Source organism: Atractosteus spatula, chromosome 21, assembly GCF_055471065.1.
Source record: "Atractosteus spatula isolate fAtrSpa1 chromosome 21, fAtrSpa1.hap1, whole genome shotgun sequence".
In the NCBI taxonomy this organism is placed as follows: domain Eukaryota; kingdom Metazoa; phylum Chordata; class Actinopteri; order Semionotiformes; family Lepisosteidae; genus Atractosteus; species Atractosteus spatula.
The window spans coordinates 16354802-16370976 of record NC_142726.1 but is presented as its reverse complement, the minus strand read 5'-3'; the positions used below and the strand labels follow the sequence as shown (position 1 = coordinate 16370976).

Sequence of the window (16175 nt, the reverse complement as noted above, 5' to 3'; positions counted from 1 at the left end):
CAGAGCCGGCCAGAACAGATTCTGATTTTTAAACCTTTCTTAAACTACCGTTGGACCAATCAACTGTACAAACAAGACTCGATCTACATTTGGATTAATGTAGAAAACTTTCTTTTCTAAAATGTTTCTTTTGTTCCAATGGAGAAAAAAATCCCAGAGAATTCTTTCCAAAGGAATTATCTTCTACAGAAAATAAGAACTAACCGAAACTGAAGGAGGTGTAACCAAGGCAATCAGCAGTTATTACAGAGAGACCCAATTAATATAATATATATTAATTAATATACCCAATAATATCAGCTATGAAGTCCTTAGCCTCCTCCTTCATGGCTCACATCTTTTACCATGACTCCCAAGTCCACAGTCCAGAGAGAGACGCACGGGCTCTCCCCAGTCCACAGTCCAGAGAGAGAGACACGGGCTCTCCCCAGTCCACAGTCCAGAGAGAGAGACACGGGCTCTCCCCGGTCCACAGTCCAGAGAGAGAGACACAGGCTCTCCCCGGTCCACAGTCCAGAGAGAGAGACACGGGCTCTCCCCGGTCCACAGTCCAGAGAGAGAGACACAAAGGCTCTCCCCAGTCCACAGTCCAGAGAGAGAGACACAAAGGCTCTCCCCAGTCCACAGTCCAGAGAGAGAGAGAAGCAGGCTCTCCCCAGTCCACAGTCCAGAGAGAGAGACACAGGCTCTCCCCAGTCCACAGTGCCTGTCCAGAGATTGGTCCAGTGAGGGTAACTTAGACACTCAATACTTTGTACAGTTTGACTGTGGAAGGAAGGTCAGAGCTTTTACACATCTCTATTTCAAGGAATGGGTCAGTTCCAAAGCACTGTTTCAGTAAACCTGGGAGAAGGCAGAAGGTTTTGCATTTGCGAGTCCCATCAGGAGCCTATCCAGCTCCCTCTCGCCCACACTTTCCCTTTCGCTGGCGAGCCAGTCTTTTCAGTCCTTGTTCAGTCCAATCCCTGTGCCCCGGCCCCCTCTCTGCCCTTCCAGACGACGGGATGAATTAAACAGAATGATAAAACGGCTCCTCTTTTCAGAGAGGGGTATTAAAGAGCCCGGTATGTATCTGACACGTTCTTTCATCCCTGTAAATAAATTATACATATTGACTGAGCAGTTAGAGGGACTGATAGATACATCTGCAGGAATTTATGTATCCTACATGCTTCCCCGGTCCTCTTTAATCTCCGATGAATTATAGATACTGATTGACTACGCTCTCCTTCCCAGCTCAGGCACGTGAGCAGGATAGAGCTGCTGGTTGACCTTTTCCTGAAAGGCTTTTTTTCCCCCCTTTTCAGTCCTCCTGATAAATAATAGATATTTCTTCCTCATTTTTTTACATCTTTTCCTGCACTAGTCACTCCTTCACGACAGGCGGGCGTACCGTTGCCACACACTGGTTAGTCTCCAACGCCATGGGCTGCCAGGGTAAATGATACACTTCCTGTTCGTTTCTGTGCCCTTCTGCACCGACGCTGCCTGACCTGCACTGTGAACTGTGCCCAGGGTACAGCGGGCAGAGAGCTCTGCAGACACACAGCACATAGTAAAGGCAGAAGAGCCTGCCAGACTCTAACCACAAGCAATTCGGACACAAGACGGCAGACATTAGGCACGGGCACCCAGTCTTAATGTCACCCTCTTTTAAGAAATTTAAAAGAGGCGTCACTTGCAACAGATTACAGTCCCGTGAAATTTGTATTACGCTGGAGATGAGTGTGTAACCTTGTCTCAGATACAGAGTGCCCAACTCTCAGTCACACTAGCATTATGTTCAGAACCTGCAACATATGTCCATTCAGAGGCACGTGTGTCATGTGTGTCCCCAACGGTTTGCCTTCAACTGCTCTGAATTCCCCTCTCAAGCATCAGGGAGCGCTATGGGGCATAACACAATCTCCACTGCATGTGTCCAAGGGCACGCAGGGGGTACAAAGGCAATCTCTCAGAACAATGTGGGATTGTTCTTTTTTTTGGTCTATCTGCCATATTGCAGTGCTGTTCCCCCCCCCCCCCCACACACACACACACAAAAAGTTGATCACAAGACAACAGAAAGTCATCTTGAGCCCAGATTCTGAGTAACAGGAAAACCAGAGAAAGGGGAATGTCCCAGCAGGAGAAGGAGTGTTAGATTCTCCTTTGGCTTGTAGGAAGCGCCGTGTGAATGGACAATCTCTTACGTTAAATAATTCCTGTTCTAAAAGTCTGGGAAGCCTAGCGCAAGCCCAGCTAGACGCATCCCAGATGATCTGTCTCCCTGCTTGCTGGTGCAGTGGCTCAGTTTGAAGGCAGCCTGAAGAAAGACGCTGTCAGGGCCCTGACGTTTTTTAAAAGCCAGTAAGAAGAGCAAATGATCCCAATTTGGCCGAGCTATTTGGAACTGCAAATAACTGAGCTGTTGAAAAAAACTCGTTAAACGGAACTACGGAGTCTAAAGGCAGGCAGAGCACAGCCATTCTTCAGCATGTGCAACACACGGCAAATTACAAAAATGAATTTAACCAGACAGCTGGACATCCCTGGATTCGTGTGAGCGGTATCACAGAGGATCGCGCGTGACAACAGAATCAGCTTTATGGTGACAACAGAATTTTCCAGTGGGCTCACCGTGGAACATGCCTGATGAGGCCGTGACCGACTGGCCGGCCAAGATGTTCCAGCGGCCTGATCGGCAGCCGTCAGCGTGCACACGCTCAGGGACAGCTCTCTTTCAGCGCTCCGGCAAGCTAACGACTGAGAAGACACTGATCTGCAGGAGGCAAGAAAGGCAGTCCTTCCACACTCTCTCAAGCTGGTTTTCTTCCTACTGCCAGATCTCTGTTTCTCAGCCTGAAGACCGGGGAAATTAAGATGCTGTCAAAATCAACGGATGTGACAGCCGACAGCCGACAGCCCTACAGCAGAAGAAATTCCTCTCCGTATTCCTACGCGCACACTCCTAATCTTTTTGAAGCCCTTCTTCAGGCCAAGTCAGACTGTTGTTAAGATTCTGGTCAAAACCCATCATTAATTTTGAGCTGCAAAATGGGGGGAAGAGGACAGGAGCGGGCTCCGAGCGAGGGGCTCTGACAGATTGCGGACAGCGCTTGTGTGTTTAAAACGCCTGTTTAATGAGGCAAGTGCTGCTTGAAAGGCCCAGGTTCAGGCAGGCCAGCAAACAGAGAGGGTCCCCCACTTGTGATGCTCCAGGGCTTCGAGGAGCTCGACAGATCTGGACCCAGGTCACATCTGCAGCTCGGGGGCTGGGAGAGGGTGTCCATCTGTCCAGGGCCAATTAACCACTTCCTTCCTGCGGTGCTGCGGCCACTTCCCATGTCTGCAGACCTGCAGCGCATGAAGGTCTGGACAAAAGATGACTCAGACGAGAATGACCCTTGAGCTCTTCCCTTCTACAAAATCAATTAATTGCCCGGCTAATGAATGCGCTTTGGAAGACGTTTTGCCAACATGCTGTTCTTCGTGCTAGTTTGTTTTATTTTTTGTGCTGGACATCGGAGATGCTGATCCAGCCAAAATCCCGACTGCACAAGGTTATGGAGCAGCCTGATAAACAAACTGCTGCTGATGGGCAAAAGGACATAACTTGGTTACATGAGGATAGAAAATTGATTTGTTCTTATTATGAGTGATAATAATGACATGGGAAAATCACCGGATGAAAAGTCTGCAGGGTGCATGACAGTGTGACATAGTGCAAATATTATTTCAGACAGGCCTCAGTGCTCTCATGAACACCCCCATTTTTCTACATTGCAAAGCAGTTTGTTTAAATGGAAGATTTCAATCAACAACTCTCCTTCAGGCTCAGTTCCTCTAAAACCCAGCTGATCATTTTGCGTTGGTATGCCAATCTCGCTAATTAAAACCTTCAGTACTACTTAACAGCAAAGCCAAATTTCTGTTTGTTTTTACTGTATATCTGGCTCCAGTTCAAACAGACCTCCAGCCTTACAGTAAAAATAAAAGCAACACTTTGCAGTCATTAAGGTCTGCTGGTCTGGACTTTAAAAATAACTCAAGTCCAATGAATGCCTGTCTATTTGGAAAGTGCCGTGAGAACCACATTTACAAGAGACTGCAATCGGCATTCTACCTGATGCCCACAGCATCTCGAGGATCAGCAGACCCAACTTTCCCATTCGAGCTTCCAGGAAAGGTGATAAGAGAGCAGAAAATCTACCCCGCTTCAAAGCTCAGGCCCACGTGCAGAACGGAGCTGCTGGTTGACGAGAGAGAACTTCATCTTCTCTCGTTCTTTTGCTGCAAAGACGTCCCATCTGAAATGTTTCTCACTGCAGAGGTAACTCAGGGCCCCGCAAAAACAAACGCGGGCTGGACCAGAGATGCGATGACAGCACGAGTTCTCTGACGCAGGAATCCGGAAAGGAGCAGAATGAAGAACTGGACAAGGCCAACATTCAGCAACGGCAACAGGGAGCAGGTCAATTAGAGACCCCCGTTTGGTGGAAAACAGAAGGAGGCCTGCAAGGCCATGAAAAGAAATGTCAGGACTAGACAGTTGTCTGCAGCGTTCACTTATTAAACTGAGCAGAGGGCTGGCAGCACATGCTTCAAGGATCACTCTCAACATTGTCGTCAGCTCTCAGTTTACTCGTTCGTCAGGCAACTCTTATGTTCTGTTATGCTCTGTGAAAGCTACCCCAGCTAACTTGAAGAAAGTGGGTATGCACAAAAAAGTACACAGTAAATGTATTTTTGTATCTGCAAATCAAAAAAAGGCAACAGCCCAAAAAAATTAACAAAAACGCCAGTGTGTTTTTTCTTCACTTCCTCCCTCTCCTCGGCGCCGATCGTGAGACTTTAAGAACAGGTACGGCAGAGCCTCTCCAGAGACCTGCCAGTGTGGCGTCCTCACTCATCAGGGTTAATTAAGTGACAGGTAAGGAAACTACAACTATGCAGAAAAAAAAAGGCAATAAATATCTAAAAAGCCCAGACAGGATGTCAGAATCGGCGAGGGGTAGGGGCTCTGTTTGGGGTGCAGCAGTTAGCAGATGTTGGAGGGCTGCAAATTGATTGAGATGCAGTGTCAGCCTTGCGTTAATGATGAGTCTGAGAAAGAGAACGAAGATGTGTGTGTGCAGGGAGGTGAGGTGATCACACCTTGACAAGCACTGTCGAGGATCCTGTGAGTGTGGCAGGAAAGGTGTTTTATCAACAGCTCCTGTGCATGAATAAATATGGAAATAGCAGGAAGACAACTGCATGGTGTGCAAGAGACCATGCGTGTTCACATGCTCGTGCACATCAGGTGTGTTAGGGACGGGGGGTACACTGTGAGCCCCTTTGTCACGCATGAAGAAACTGTGATCGCAGCCGAACGTGAATATATATTAAGTAAAGATTAAGAGTACTGTCAGAGCATCTGCAAAGTAGCAGCGAAAAAAACTGAACAACGATTACCCAAGCTGCCAAAAGCTACGGTACGGAAAAAGTGCAAACTGAACGCATTAATCATTAAAAGCACGGAGCAAACAAATTAAACAAGTTGCACTGCACTGAAGCAACCTTCGTTTTCACTGAAGCTCCTCATCTTTGGAAAGCAAACCTCACTATTTGTTTTTCAGCGAGCAGACAGAAAGAAAAACTAGACGCCTCCATTGCATGAATTTCTTTTCAAAACCCACTGTTTATTTTGCAAATGAATTTCTATGCGATCATTACCTTGCTGAAGTTGAAGTATTTAATATGTGCACTCCAATGACTCGCAGTGAGCAGTGCTCATGCGGAGATTAACAGTGATGTAACTGAGCTACAGCTCTGCACAGAGAGAGCTGCCTTACTACAGCAGCTCCTTTGACAAAAAAAAAGAAGGTGCAAAGTGAAAATCAGACTTGGATAGTAATGGGAAACATGCTGCATGTTTGTGTTTCGTTACAATTGCGAAATAAGTGCTGTAAAGCATGAGAAAACATTTGGCATTTCTGTAATATAAATTAGACATCTTTCCTTACAAATGTATTTTGAGCAATATGAACGCCAAGCTTGGTATGTGCAGGGCAGTATTACTGTTATAATATAGTCAATATAGTCTCATGTATTATCTGTTTTAATGGATAATTTCATTGTCTAGGCACAATCAATACTATTAGAAAAACAATAGCGTCCCAACACACTAAAGAATTCTAAATGCTTACAAATGACTATGCATGACCAAAACATAGTAAACTTTAATAAATTTTTTCTTAAGAAGTCAGAGTTGCAATCTTCAAGACAAGTACCCTTTAAAGAGTACAAAGGAAATATACAAAAAGCTTTTCTAAGAGGAAATAAAGCATTTCATAGGAGGAAATAAAAAAACACTGAAATGTGTAGAAATGTAGCTCCTCTGTGATCACTCTTTAATTTCCTTCTGGCAAATTCTCAGCCTGGTGAAGGTTAATGCAAATCGGTCTATTTTATTATTTAAAGACGTCATCAATCTTTGAAGATGGAAAAAAATAATAATAATAGCACTTAAAATAATCTGCTTCAATTCCTAATTAATCTCCTCCTGGTTTCTAACAATTATGATGTTAATTAACCCAAAATTCCCTCCTTGGCTGAAACGTATAGGATCCCTGCGTTTTCCCATTATAGCCCTGGTATCTTTATAAATCATCGGCTTTTCGGAAATGAACTGCAGGAAAGCTGCCGACTCCAAGCAGAGCCAGGGGGCTGGATGGGAAGTCAAGGCTCTCGTAGAATCGCAGCCATGGCCTGGAGACGTACAGGACCCAGGCTGAGCTCGACAGCACCCCACCGTGGTGCTGAATCTGTACCCGGACAGCCCTTCAGGGACCGTGCAATGTTCCAGCACACCCAGGGACATAAATGTCAGCATTCTGGCGTCTTCGGTCAATTCCCCCAAATGTTGAATTCTAAAATCACCCCTCGTTGGGGTGACCCCCAATTTGCACATCAATCGCAACGTTAATTGCTTAATCAAGTGTGTGTCCCACTGACTTGTCCTAGTCCTGCCACTCGGGCCTCGTTACTGAGACTGCCAGGCTAGCTGAAAGCCCGTTAAAAGTACAATGAGCAGCAAAGCCACAATGCATACAGGTCGCAACCCTGTGAAGCACAATTTACTCATGAAGGCAACTAGGTTTAAGCAGCATGCCCTTCTTTCGCAGAAGACAAAAGAGTTCCCGTACGTGTGCTCAGAGAAAGTAAATGAGCTTCTACATCTATTGGCTGTCATGCTATAAAAAGGTTGTGGAGTAATTGCCCAAAGTGCCAGCCATTTGTTTTCAGATTATCCACGGGCCCACTCATAAATCTCAGATAATGCAATTGGCTCCATTTGTTCCATGCAACGAAAACGGGAAAAGAGTAGAAAAAAAACCTGAACACTGCCGAAACCATTAATTAAAGCAAACTCTTTCTGAACGCACACAAAATGAGCTTCTGCAAGGAAACGTGCCTGGGATTCAGTACTCTGTTCTAGTCCACTGTAGAATCCCATCACCTTAATAACCTGGAGCACCATCACTTATTATTGAGGACTACACCCATTATTTATACCTCATTATCTAATATTTGTTTTGGATTTTCCTTTACTGCACGGGCAATGTGGTCAAAGACTGCTGATTTGGTTTAGCACTTGGAAAAACCACACAGCCATCACTGCACAGCAAAGCTGCTTTGTTGTTCTCCTAGAGGGATCCGAAGAGTTGCAACCACAAACAAAAACCAGGAAGCCCTTGTTTTTGCAGACCAGTCAGTTTAATGCCAAAGAAAGGCTGTTAGTGTCAGACTGGCGACATCCCTGCGTGTGGACCCTGTCAGTGGGGTCTGAAGACAGGGCGGGGTGAGAGGCCAGATCAGTACTTACCAATCATGTGGTTGGCAACATGAATCTGGATCTCCCTTTCAGTCTCGAAGGTCATTTGGCACTTGATGCACTGGTAGGTTTTTTTCTGGAAAACAGAAGCGGGCTCAGGATGTAATCGGAAGACAGACCTCAGCGTGCAGCAGACAAATCAGTGCCTCTAGCCAGAAGTGCCCGGGAATACAAGTTGATAGAGGCTGAGGATTTTCTAGTTTCTCCAGTTCTCTTAGCGCAACACAAGCTCAAGCTGAACGCCGCGTCTCCCACCTCTAAGAGAGACACCGACACCGACACCCCGGAGAACGAGGACGGTGAGACCACATGTCTGTGGACCTAGTAATTAAAGATGAAACATCGCCAGGAAATCAATTCTCCGAAGCAGAGCCCTTCGAGAAGTGAGACAGAGCTGCACCAGCGCGATTTAAACACTCCTCAAAAATGTGAGAGGTGCTGAAGTTTTCATTAAAGTGGACATACATTCAGGAAACAGGGCATAGGAATGAGAGGTAAAAGCAAAAACAAACCAAAACGTCAGGTTACCCACAGGTGGGTTCTGCTCCACCTTCGGCCAGTTGTGAAAGGTTTGTATATCAATGTCAGCTGAAGCGCTCTGCTCTCTCGCCATTTTCAGCTCATGTGTGTGCGAATGCAGTGAGCTCTAGGGCTCATGCTAACATTTCTGCATCAGGGAACCAGGGTTATGGACATAACCCAACGTTTTCCTCCAACTTCTCAAGGTTCAGCACCATGACTGGGCTGGCAAAGTAAACTGTCCCAATTATCACTCTTTGTGGGGGGCGAGAGGAGAGGTTGGTGATGAAGAGGAGGAAGAGACTGTGCCCTTGCCGCAGCAAGCGAGATATATCCCTTGAAGAAGAGGTGCAGGGATCCCAGAATGTGCCTGAATCAAGCCTCATGTGTGCACGTTAGCATTGCAGTACAGCTCTTACAGTTAGCCTGCCCAGCCTGGGAAGCAGTAACTTAACTGTAACCCAGACAACGAACAGGTTGGATACTAACTGGGTCACGCTGGGCATTTCCAAAAGTAAGGCACTGTGGGTGAACACAGACACTCCATTAATACAAAACAACAAGTAAATGAGAAATAAAAAAGTACATTGCTAATATGTGTTGCATAATAGCATACTAAGTGGTACCAAGATAAGATTCACTAATGGTACCAAGAGACGTACATGGATGTATGAGTGGGTCCATATGCAACAGAAGCAACCTGTGCTATAGCTGGACCAGTGAGTTAATGTACAGAGGCAGTTAAAGAAAGGAAGGGGTGTGTGCACAATGCAAGAATGATAACAGAGTCAAACTGTACTGTAGAGCTGTGGAACCAGTGACAAAATCCTAGCAGATCCCAAAGGAATCCACAACTGACAGGCCAGTGGTACCGGTAGCTAAGTGCCAGTGTGACTCTCGCACAACCCTCACAAGCATCGCACACTGCTCCACTCCGTAAACAGGCAACAGAGAGAGGGTCCGAGAACATTAACCTAGCCTGTCCAGAGAGAAGGCACAGCAATGTCATCTACACCAGCTCCAAGCTGAAAAGCAAGGCACTGTGTTGTAAACCCCTGAGCTGCCGAGTTCGATGTTAGCGAGCGGAGCCCAGAAGGAGCAAAGAAAATGCTGTTCTTCCACAGGTCTAGGCCAAGGGGGTACACACCAACAGCTGAGTGTGCTCTACCGGGGGAAAAAACTATAACAGCAGTACACTATGTGTGTGAAAACAAAGAGGAAAGATAAGAAATGGGATTTATAAAAGCAGGAGAAGAAAAAACATACAAAATGGGAGAAAGTAGTAGGGAAGTTCTCCTTCTTCTCCTTTTTGAGATATGCTGGAAGACGCCCAGTTTGCAGACTGCCAGAGGGGCTGCTTGAGTGACACTGATATACAAACCTTCAACATTTGGTCTAAGACGGAGCACAACCCATTTGTGATCATAACTTCTCGCAATCGAAAGCAGGTGGTGTAATCTGAGGTGTGATCTCTGGAAATAGAAGCCGCATGTTAAGTCAAGATTTATTTAGAAACTCTATACTCACTTTCTGGGCAGGAGCTGCCTCTGGCCCCTTCTTCTGGCTGCTAGTTTCAGGGGTCATCTCCCGGTGGTCCAACTGGATGTGACTTTCCAGGTCCTCCAGGCTCTCAAACTTCACAGCACACTCTGGGCAGCGCAATCCAGCCAGAGGCTTCTCGCTGGGTTCCTGGGGTGCCCCGCTGCCACCTCCCCCAGCACCGCTGCTCGACGACTGGCCGTTGGTGCCTCTGCTCATGCAGCCTGCACACAGGCCGTAAGGCAGCCCGTTGACATCTAGCTTCACCAAGTCCTGCTTGTTCTTGAACTCCTTCAGGCACAGGGCACATTTGTACAGCTTCTGGAGCTGCCCGTTGGGGGAGGAGGAGGCCGAGTTGGTGGCCAGCTTCTGCATGTGGAAAGTGCCGTGGATCTTCAGCTCTAGCGTGGAGGTGACTGTCTGCATGCAGACCACACAGCGAAAGCCGGTGAGAGAGTTGCGTAGGTCAGGGTGCATCTGGCAGTGCTCGATGAACTCCTCCTCACTCTGCAGGGGCATCTTGCAGATGCGGCAGGTCCCCGTGTCCAGACTCTTGCTATGCGTCACCTTGTGCTCCGTGAGCGTGAGAAGGGATGGGAAGCGTTCCCCACAGATGGGGCACATGTAGTGCTTGGCCGGACCGCGGTGGGTCTGCATGTGCTCCCGGAGCCCGTTCTCGGAGAAGAAGGTCCGTGAGCAGACGTTGCACTTGTGGCTGCCTTTGATGAACTCTGCCTTCTTGCGGGAGCAGTCGTCCTCCCCGGGCCGGATGTTGTGATCGCGCAGGCGGTGGTTCTGCAGCAGGGCCTCCATCGTGTAGGCCGCCCCACAGATGTCACAGCCGTACATAGGCTCGGAGGCATCCACGTCGTCTTCGCTGGCCTCGTGGCTGTTGGCCGTCTCCTGGCTCTTCAGTAACATGTTCTGCAGGTCCGGAGCCTCGGCGGCCCTCTTGGCAGCCGGGGGCACCCCATTGGGTGTCCCGTTCTGGCTGCTGCTGCCTCCATCAAAGACGCAGTGCTTTTCCCGCAAATGCTTCTCCAGTAGGATGATGGCGTGGAAAGCCTTGCTGCAGAAGCGGCAGTTGTACTTCTTGCTGTGGGTAGTGATGTGGCACTGCAGCTCCACCTCCGTGCTGAACATCTCACCGCAGAAGATGCACTTGCGGGCCTTGGCTGGGTTGCCTAGATGGCTGTGCTTAACGTGCAGCTGCAGATCGGTCTCCTTGCGGAAATCCCAGTTGCAGGCAGTACAGCGGTACATCTTCTTCTCGTTGCTGTGCTTGACAGCCAGGTGCACCTGGATGGAGACCTTGGAGTCAAAGACCTCCTGACACAACGTGCAGTGGTACAGGACAAAGGTGTGCATGTCCAGGAGGTGCTTCTGCAGGTCATCCACTGAGGAAAACTGCTTGTCACAGCTCTCGCAGACATAGTGGGTGGATGTGGTCATGTAGTGGACTGTCAAGTGCTGCAGAAGCGAGTCCTGGGAGTCAAAATCCTCCTTGCACTGAGGGCAGGACTGCTTCCTCAGGAGCAGCTCCAGATGAGACTTCAAGTGAGCTTGGAAACCCTCAAAGCTGGCGAACTTGAGGTCACATTGATTGCATGGGTACTCGCCATTGGAGCCTGGGGTGGCATTTGCTACCAGCCTCTGCCTTTTTGGCGAGGATATCTCAACATCAGAGGAGACAGGGCTGTGGTCGGCCTTGGAGCGCTTGTTGTTAGCCAGTGGGATGTTCTTGTGGTTCTCCTTGATGTGCTTAGTAAGTTTCAGGATGGAGCCAAAGATGGGAGAGTTGGTGCAGTACGGGCAGGAGTAGACTTCCATGAAGGACTGAGATGGCTGTATGACAGGGGATTCCAGCTTGGAGCTGCCCACATTGCAGTGAGTCTGCTGGATGTGCTCAGTCAGGGAGGACTCCGTGAGGAAGCCCATGGAGCACTGGTTGCAGAAGAAGGCATGGTTTCCTTCAAGGGTGCTAGAGGCAGCACCAGGGAGGCAATGGGTCATGCGGATGTGCTCCTGCAGGCTGTTGATGTCAGCAAACATCTCTGGGCAGTAGTTGCAGTGGAAGGCGGAGACGTTGCTGAACTGCAAGACGGGAAAAGCACTGCTGTTGCGGTGGGCCTTGCGGATGTGCTCATTCAGGTTGTAAAGCGTGGGCAAGGAGTCCAGGCACATCTGGCACGTGTGGCTCTGCTGAGGCTTGTCGGCATGGATGGTCTTGAGGTGGATCTCCAGTACAGCCAGGCTATTGAAATCCCTCTTGGAGCAGTAGGGACAGCTGTAAGTGACTTTTGCCGGCCAGTTCTGGCCCTCTTCTCGTTCCGAGGAGCCATGCTTCCGTGAGGCCCTGGAGGGCTTGAGGGTGGAATCGGGAGTGGAACCTCTCTCCACAGAAGCACTGGAGTCCGGAGTGGCGCTGCTCATGGAGGCCACGCTGCCAAGGACCGGATCGGGACTGATGCTATGGTTGCTGGAATCAGGCTGCCGGTGGCTGTCCAGGTGGCAGTAGACATCCTCCACCGAGGCGAACTGCTCCGGGCACATGGGGCACTTGTGTTTCTTGTTGGCATGCGTCTGGTCGATGTGGTTGAGAAGGGAGCCCTCGTCCGAGAAGACCTCGGGACAGTGGATGCACTGGAGGTCAGCCTTCTCAGAGAGCTGGGGGTGGCGAGTGAGGACGTGTTTCTCTAGCTCCTCCGTCTGGCTGAAGGTCTCCTCGCAGTAGTCGCACATGTACAGGTCATCCTTCTTGCCCATGTCCTTCTCGGCCCGCGCCATGTGCTCCTTGTTCTTCTTGTGGGCCTGCATGTGGCTTTGCAAGGAGCTGGTGGAGGAGAAGCCCCGCTTGCAGACCGTGCATTTGAAGGGCTTGCTGGAGCTGTGCGTCTTGAGGTGGATCTTCAGGTGGTCGCTGCGCGAGAAGGCCGCCTCGCACTCGTGGCAGTGGTACTTTTTGTCTCCCGTGTGCAGCTTGACGTGGCGGTCTCGGCTGCGCTTGTGCTTGAAGAGCCGGCTGCAGTAGGTGCACTTGAAGGGGAGCTTGTCGCTGTGGATCTGCTCGTGGCGCTTCAGGTAGCTGAGCCGGCTGAAGGACTTGTCACAGAACTGGCAAGGGTAGGGCAGCCCCGTGCCTCCTTCCTCCTCCCCCATTCCGAGGTCACAGCTGTCCCCCAGCATCTGTGAGGGTGATGCCACGTCTTTGCTGGAGGGGGAGGATGCCACCCAGGAGAGCTGAGGGTCATCATCGCCATCTGCAAGCGAGAGCAGACAGAATATTTAGAAAAAAAGTGAAGAATAAAAGACGCCAATTCCCACCGTGCCTGTGAAATAAGGACATCATGTCTCTTTTTCTTTCTCCCCACTCCCTCCACCCCGCTCCCCCAACCCCTGGAGAACAAAATCAACTTCATTTTATTTTTTATTACAGCAACAAGATTTACACATTGGATGAAAAGCTTTGCAAAGCAGATCGGGAGATTCTCAGGCAAGGAGGCAGCTTTCATAGATTGACATCTGGATTGCTTTTATTTGGAAACCACCTAAATATACATTATTAGGTAAATACATTTCCTTTGTCTGTAGAGGCCTGTACAAACTCCTTTCTAATGCCATGAGCTTCCTGTGTCCATTTAGGCAGAAAAAAAATACTGCTTTTTAAACAGTGGAGTTTGGCTCCTGGAACCCCTGAATGGCAAGGATATACACGGAGTACTGAAGGGCTTTTTCACCTTCGGCTTTTGGGCACCCCATTTTTTCGCTGTAAAGTTCTGAGGCTACACCCCACGAGCGTTCAACCCCCAGGGCAGCATTTCAGGGCAGCCAGGGACAAGTCTCTGCATCAGGCAGGGTCACCTGTCCAGGGACAAGCCTGTGGGTAGTCTGCACGGAGAAGGGTGGCAGGCTCAGGACGCGCTAACCTCCACTCCCTCTCTTCAAAACAACGCTCGGCCATGAGTCAGAGCTTCAACAAGTCGCAGCTGCCGACGATTAAAATCTAATCATGGGCTGCAATCATGAAAGTTAAAATCTGCTTCCAGGACGAGAGAGACGCATGGATTCAGCGTGCCTTTTTGTCTTGTGCTCAATCCAACACAATTCTCTGCAGAAAATGTAAGCACAACACTGCCCTGTGGGTTTCAAATGAATAGTGTAGAGGCAGAAACCTAAAACCATCAGAGACACAGAACAAAAATTACACTTGACATCCATGTGGCATCCAGGGAAGACTTTCTACCTTTGTACATTTCAGGCTAATCATTTATTCCTTGTATTTACCATAAAATTACCATAAATTTACCACATTACCATGAAAATCTAAAAGCCTTAGTGTTACATGAGTCTTTTAACATCAAAATACTAGAGTGGCTGAAGGAATTGGACATGTCAGAGGCAAACAGATAAACACTTTCAATCCTATAATAAAAGATGACTAGATAAATTGTTAAACCTTATGGCTTTAGGTTAACAAGCAGCTGAGCAATACAGCAAAAATTCAATTCTCTTACAGGCTCAGAAGGAGAAAAAACCTGTAAATACAGTGACTTGGAATTTAAGGCTGACACAAGGAGAAAAAGACTTAAAATAACAGGAAACTGTAGGTATTAGACGCATACAAGTCTTACATGAAAAATGACAGACAGTCCAGATGTGTTGAACACAGTGCAGAGCGCATCTTGTCAAGCAAGATTAATGTCCCGGGCTGCCGTGTTTGTAGCTACAAGTTTATTTTGGAGAAAGCAATCAGCTCATCGCATGGAGCTCCGTCGCACTCTTTATTACAAGAGCCTGGGCTGTTCCAGTCTCCGAGCCAGAAGCGGTAAACCGCACAGCCCCACGATCGGGGACAGCGCTGTTACTAGAACCAGACGCTGTGCTGAGACGTCCCGCCTACCACAGCCATTCAGAACAGCCTGCTCAGGCAACAGCCCCTGACTGGCAGGGCAGAATCCTCCATGGGCCCTGGCCTGCTGTCTTGGGGGAGACGGAATAAAAGGCAGACTCGGAGTAAATCCCCTTCAAACCCTGCACACAGAAACGCACCTCCGCTGGCTTCTCCCGGAGGGCGTTAACCCTGCTGGCGGCAGGGCTGCAGGGGTCCTCGCAATTAGAAAACCAAGAATGACCTGGAGGAGCAGCTCAGGGACCAGCATGGGGACTGGAGAGCGGAGACATCCACCCCTGAGGTGCCCTCGCCGACTCAGGTCAGGCAGACGTGGGGCGCTTGGGTTAGCTGTGCCTCCGGGTCTTGATCTATGAAGAGCCGTTCCTCTTTTCAAAGAGCCAGACCCGTGAGCCACCCCAAGGCGCCATGCTGGTGCCCACACCAGTCTCCCACAAGCCAGGAAGAGGAGGAACAGCACTCCCTCATGAGGGGGGTTATATACGCCATCGTTTTTCAGGATGATCTTCCATGCCAAGGTCAGAAATGCAACATTGTGTAACAGCTGGATTTGTCCAATTAGCATACACTGGCCTGTTCAACACAGGGAACTAGGTGCTGGATACCTAACATTTGATCCCTTATCTTCAGAGCACTTGCATACAGCGGGAGAAATAAGGACATTTTTCTGCTTTATTCGGTTACAGGTACCTGCAGCTCGAAACACACTGAAAAGGCTGAAGACTACATTACCAGCCTTATTTGGATTTCTACAACAGCTCAAGAAAGACAAAACATGTTTAAAATCCAAGAATAGGCCATGGGAAACTAAAGACCTGCCATTTCCAATCAAGTGGCTGAAATTCTCTGTCACACTTGTACATTACGCACATAGAGCTGCATTATCAGGCAACAGATTAATCAAAGCAAAGCAGGCACTGGGCATCGTTGTTGAGCCCCAGAGGTCTCCAATCATGGTCCTGGAGGCCCACACACCTGCTGGCGTTCATACCAGCTGAGCTTAATTACCTAATTGAAGCCTTAATTTGAACTAACAAGTTGCTTGATTGGAATATTTGCAATAAAGTTTATTTTACTAATCTGTAGTGAAATATACAGTGAAATGCAACAGTTAATAGCTAGAAAGAGTCAGACAGCTCAGATTCCTCCTGTTATGAAGTCAAGTGAGGGTTCAGCTATGTAACTGAGAGCTGGACAGGTGTGTGTGAGCCCCCAGGACAGGACTGGGACCCCCTGGTTCAGCCTAGTTGCAGCACAACTCGGGAACATTCACACCTGTTGCAAAGCCTGACGAAGTCCGGTGTGGCACTCGAAACAGCGCCTTGTTTGGCAGTTCCAGGAGTGCTTTAC

The 16175-nt window shown here is 48.7% G+C and overlaps 1 protein-coding gene across 3 annotated transcripts in view; it reads right to left on the bottom strand.

Moving 5' to 3' along the window:
- Positions 1 to 16175, bottom strand: part of znf423 (zinc finger protein 423) — a 131102-nt gene that overhangs the window by 58056 nt on the left and 56871 nt on the right. For all 3 annotated transcript variants that reach the window (XM_088938586.1, XM_088938585.1, XM_088938587.1), the window contains 2 exons: positions 9905 to 13176; positions 7850 to 7934 (listed from right to left, as the gene is read on the bottom strand). In XM_088938586.1, coding sequence (XP_088794712.1) covers positions 7850 to 7934; positions 9905 to 13176 — 3357 coding nt within the window. The remainder of the gene's footprint in view (positions 1 to 7849; positions 7935 to 9904; positions 13177 to 16175) is intronic.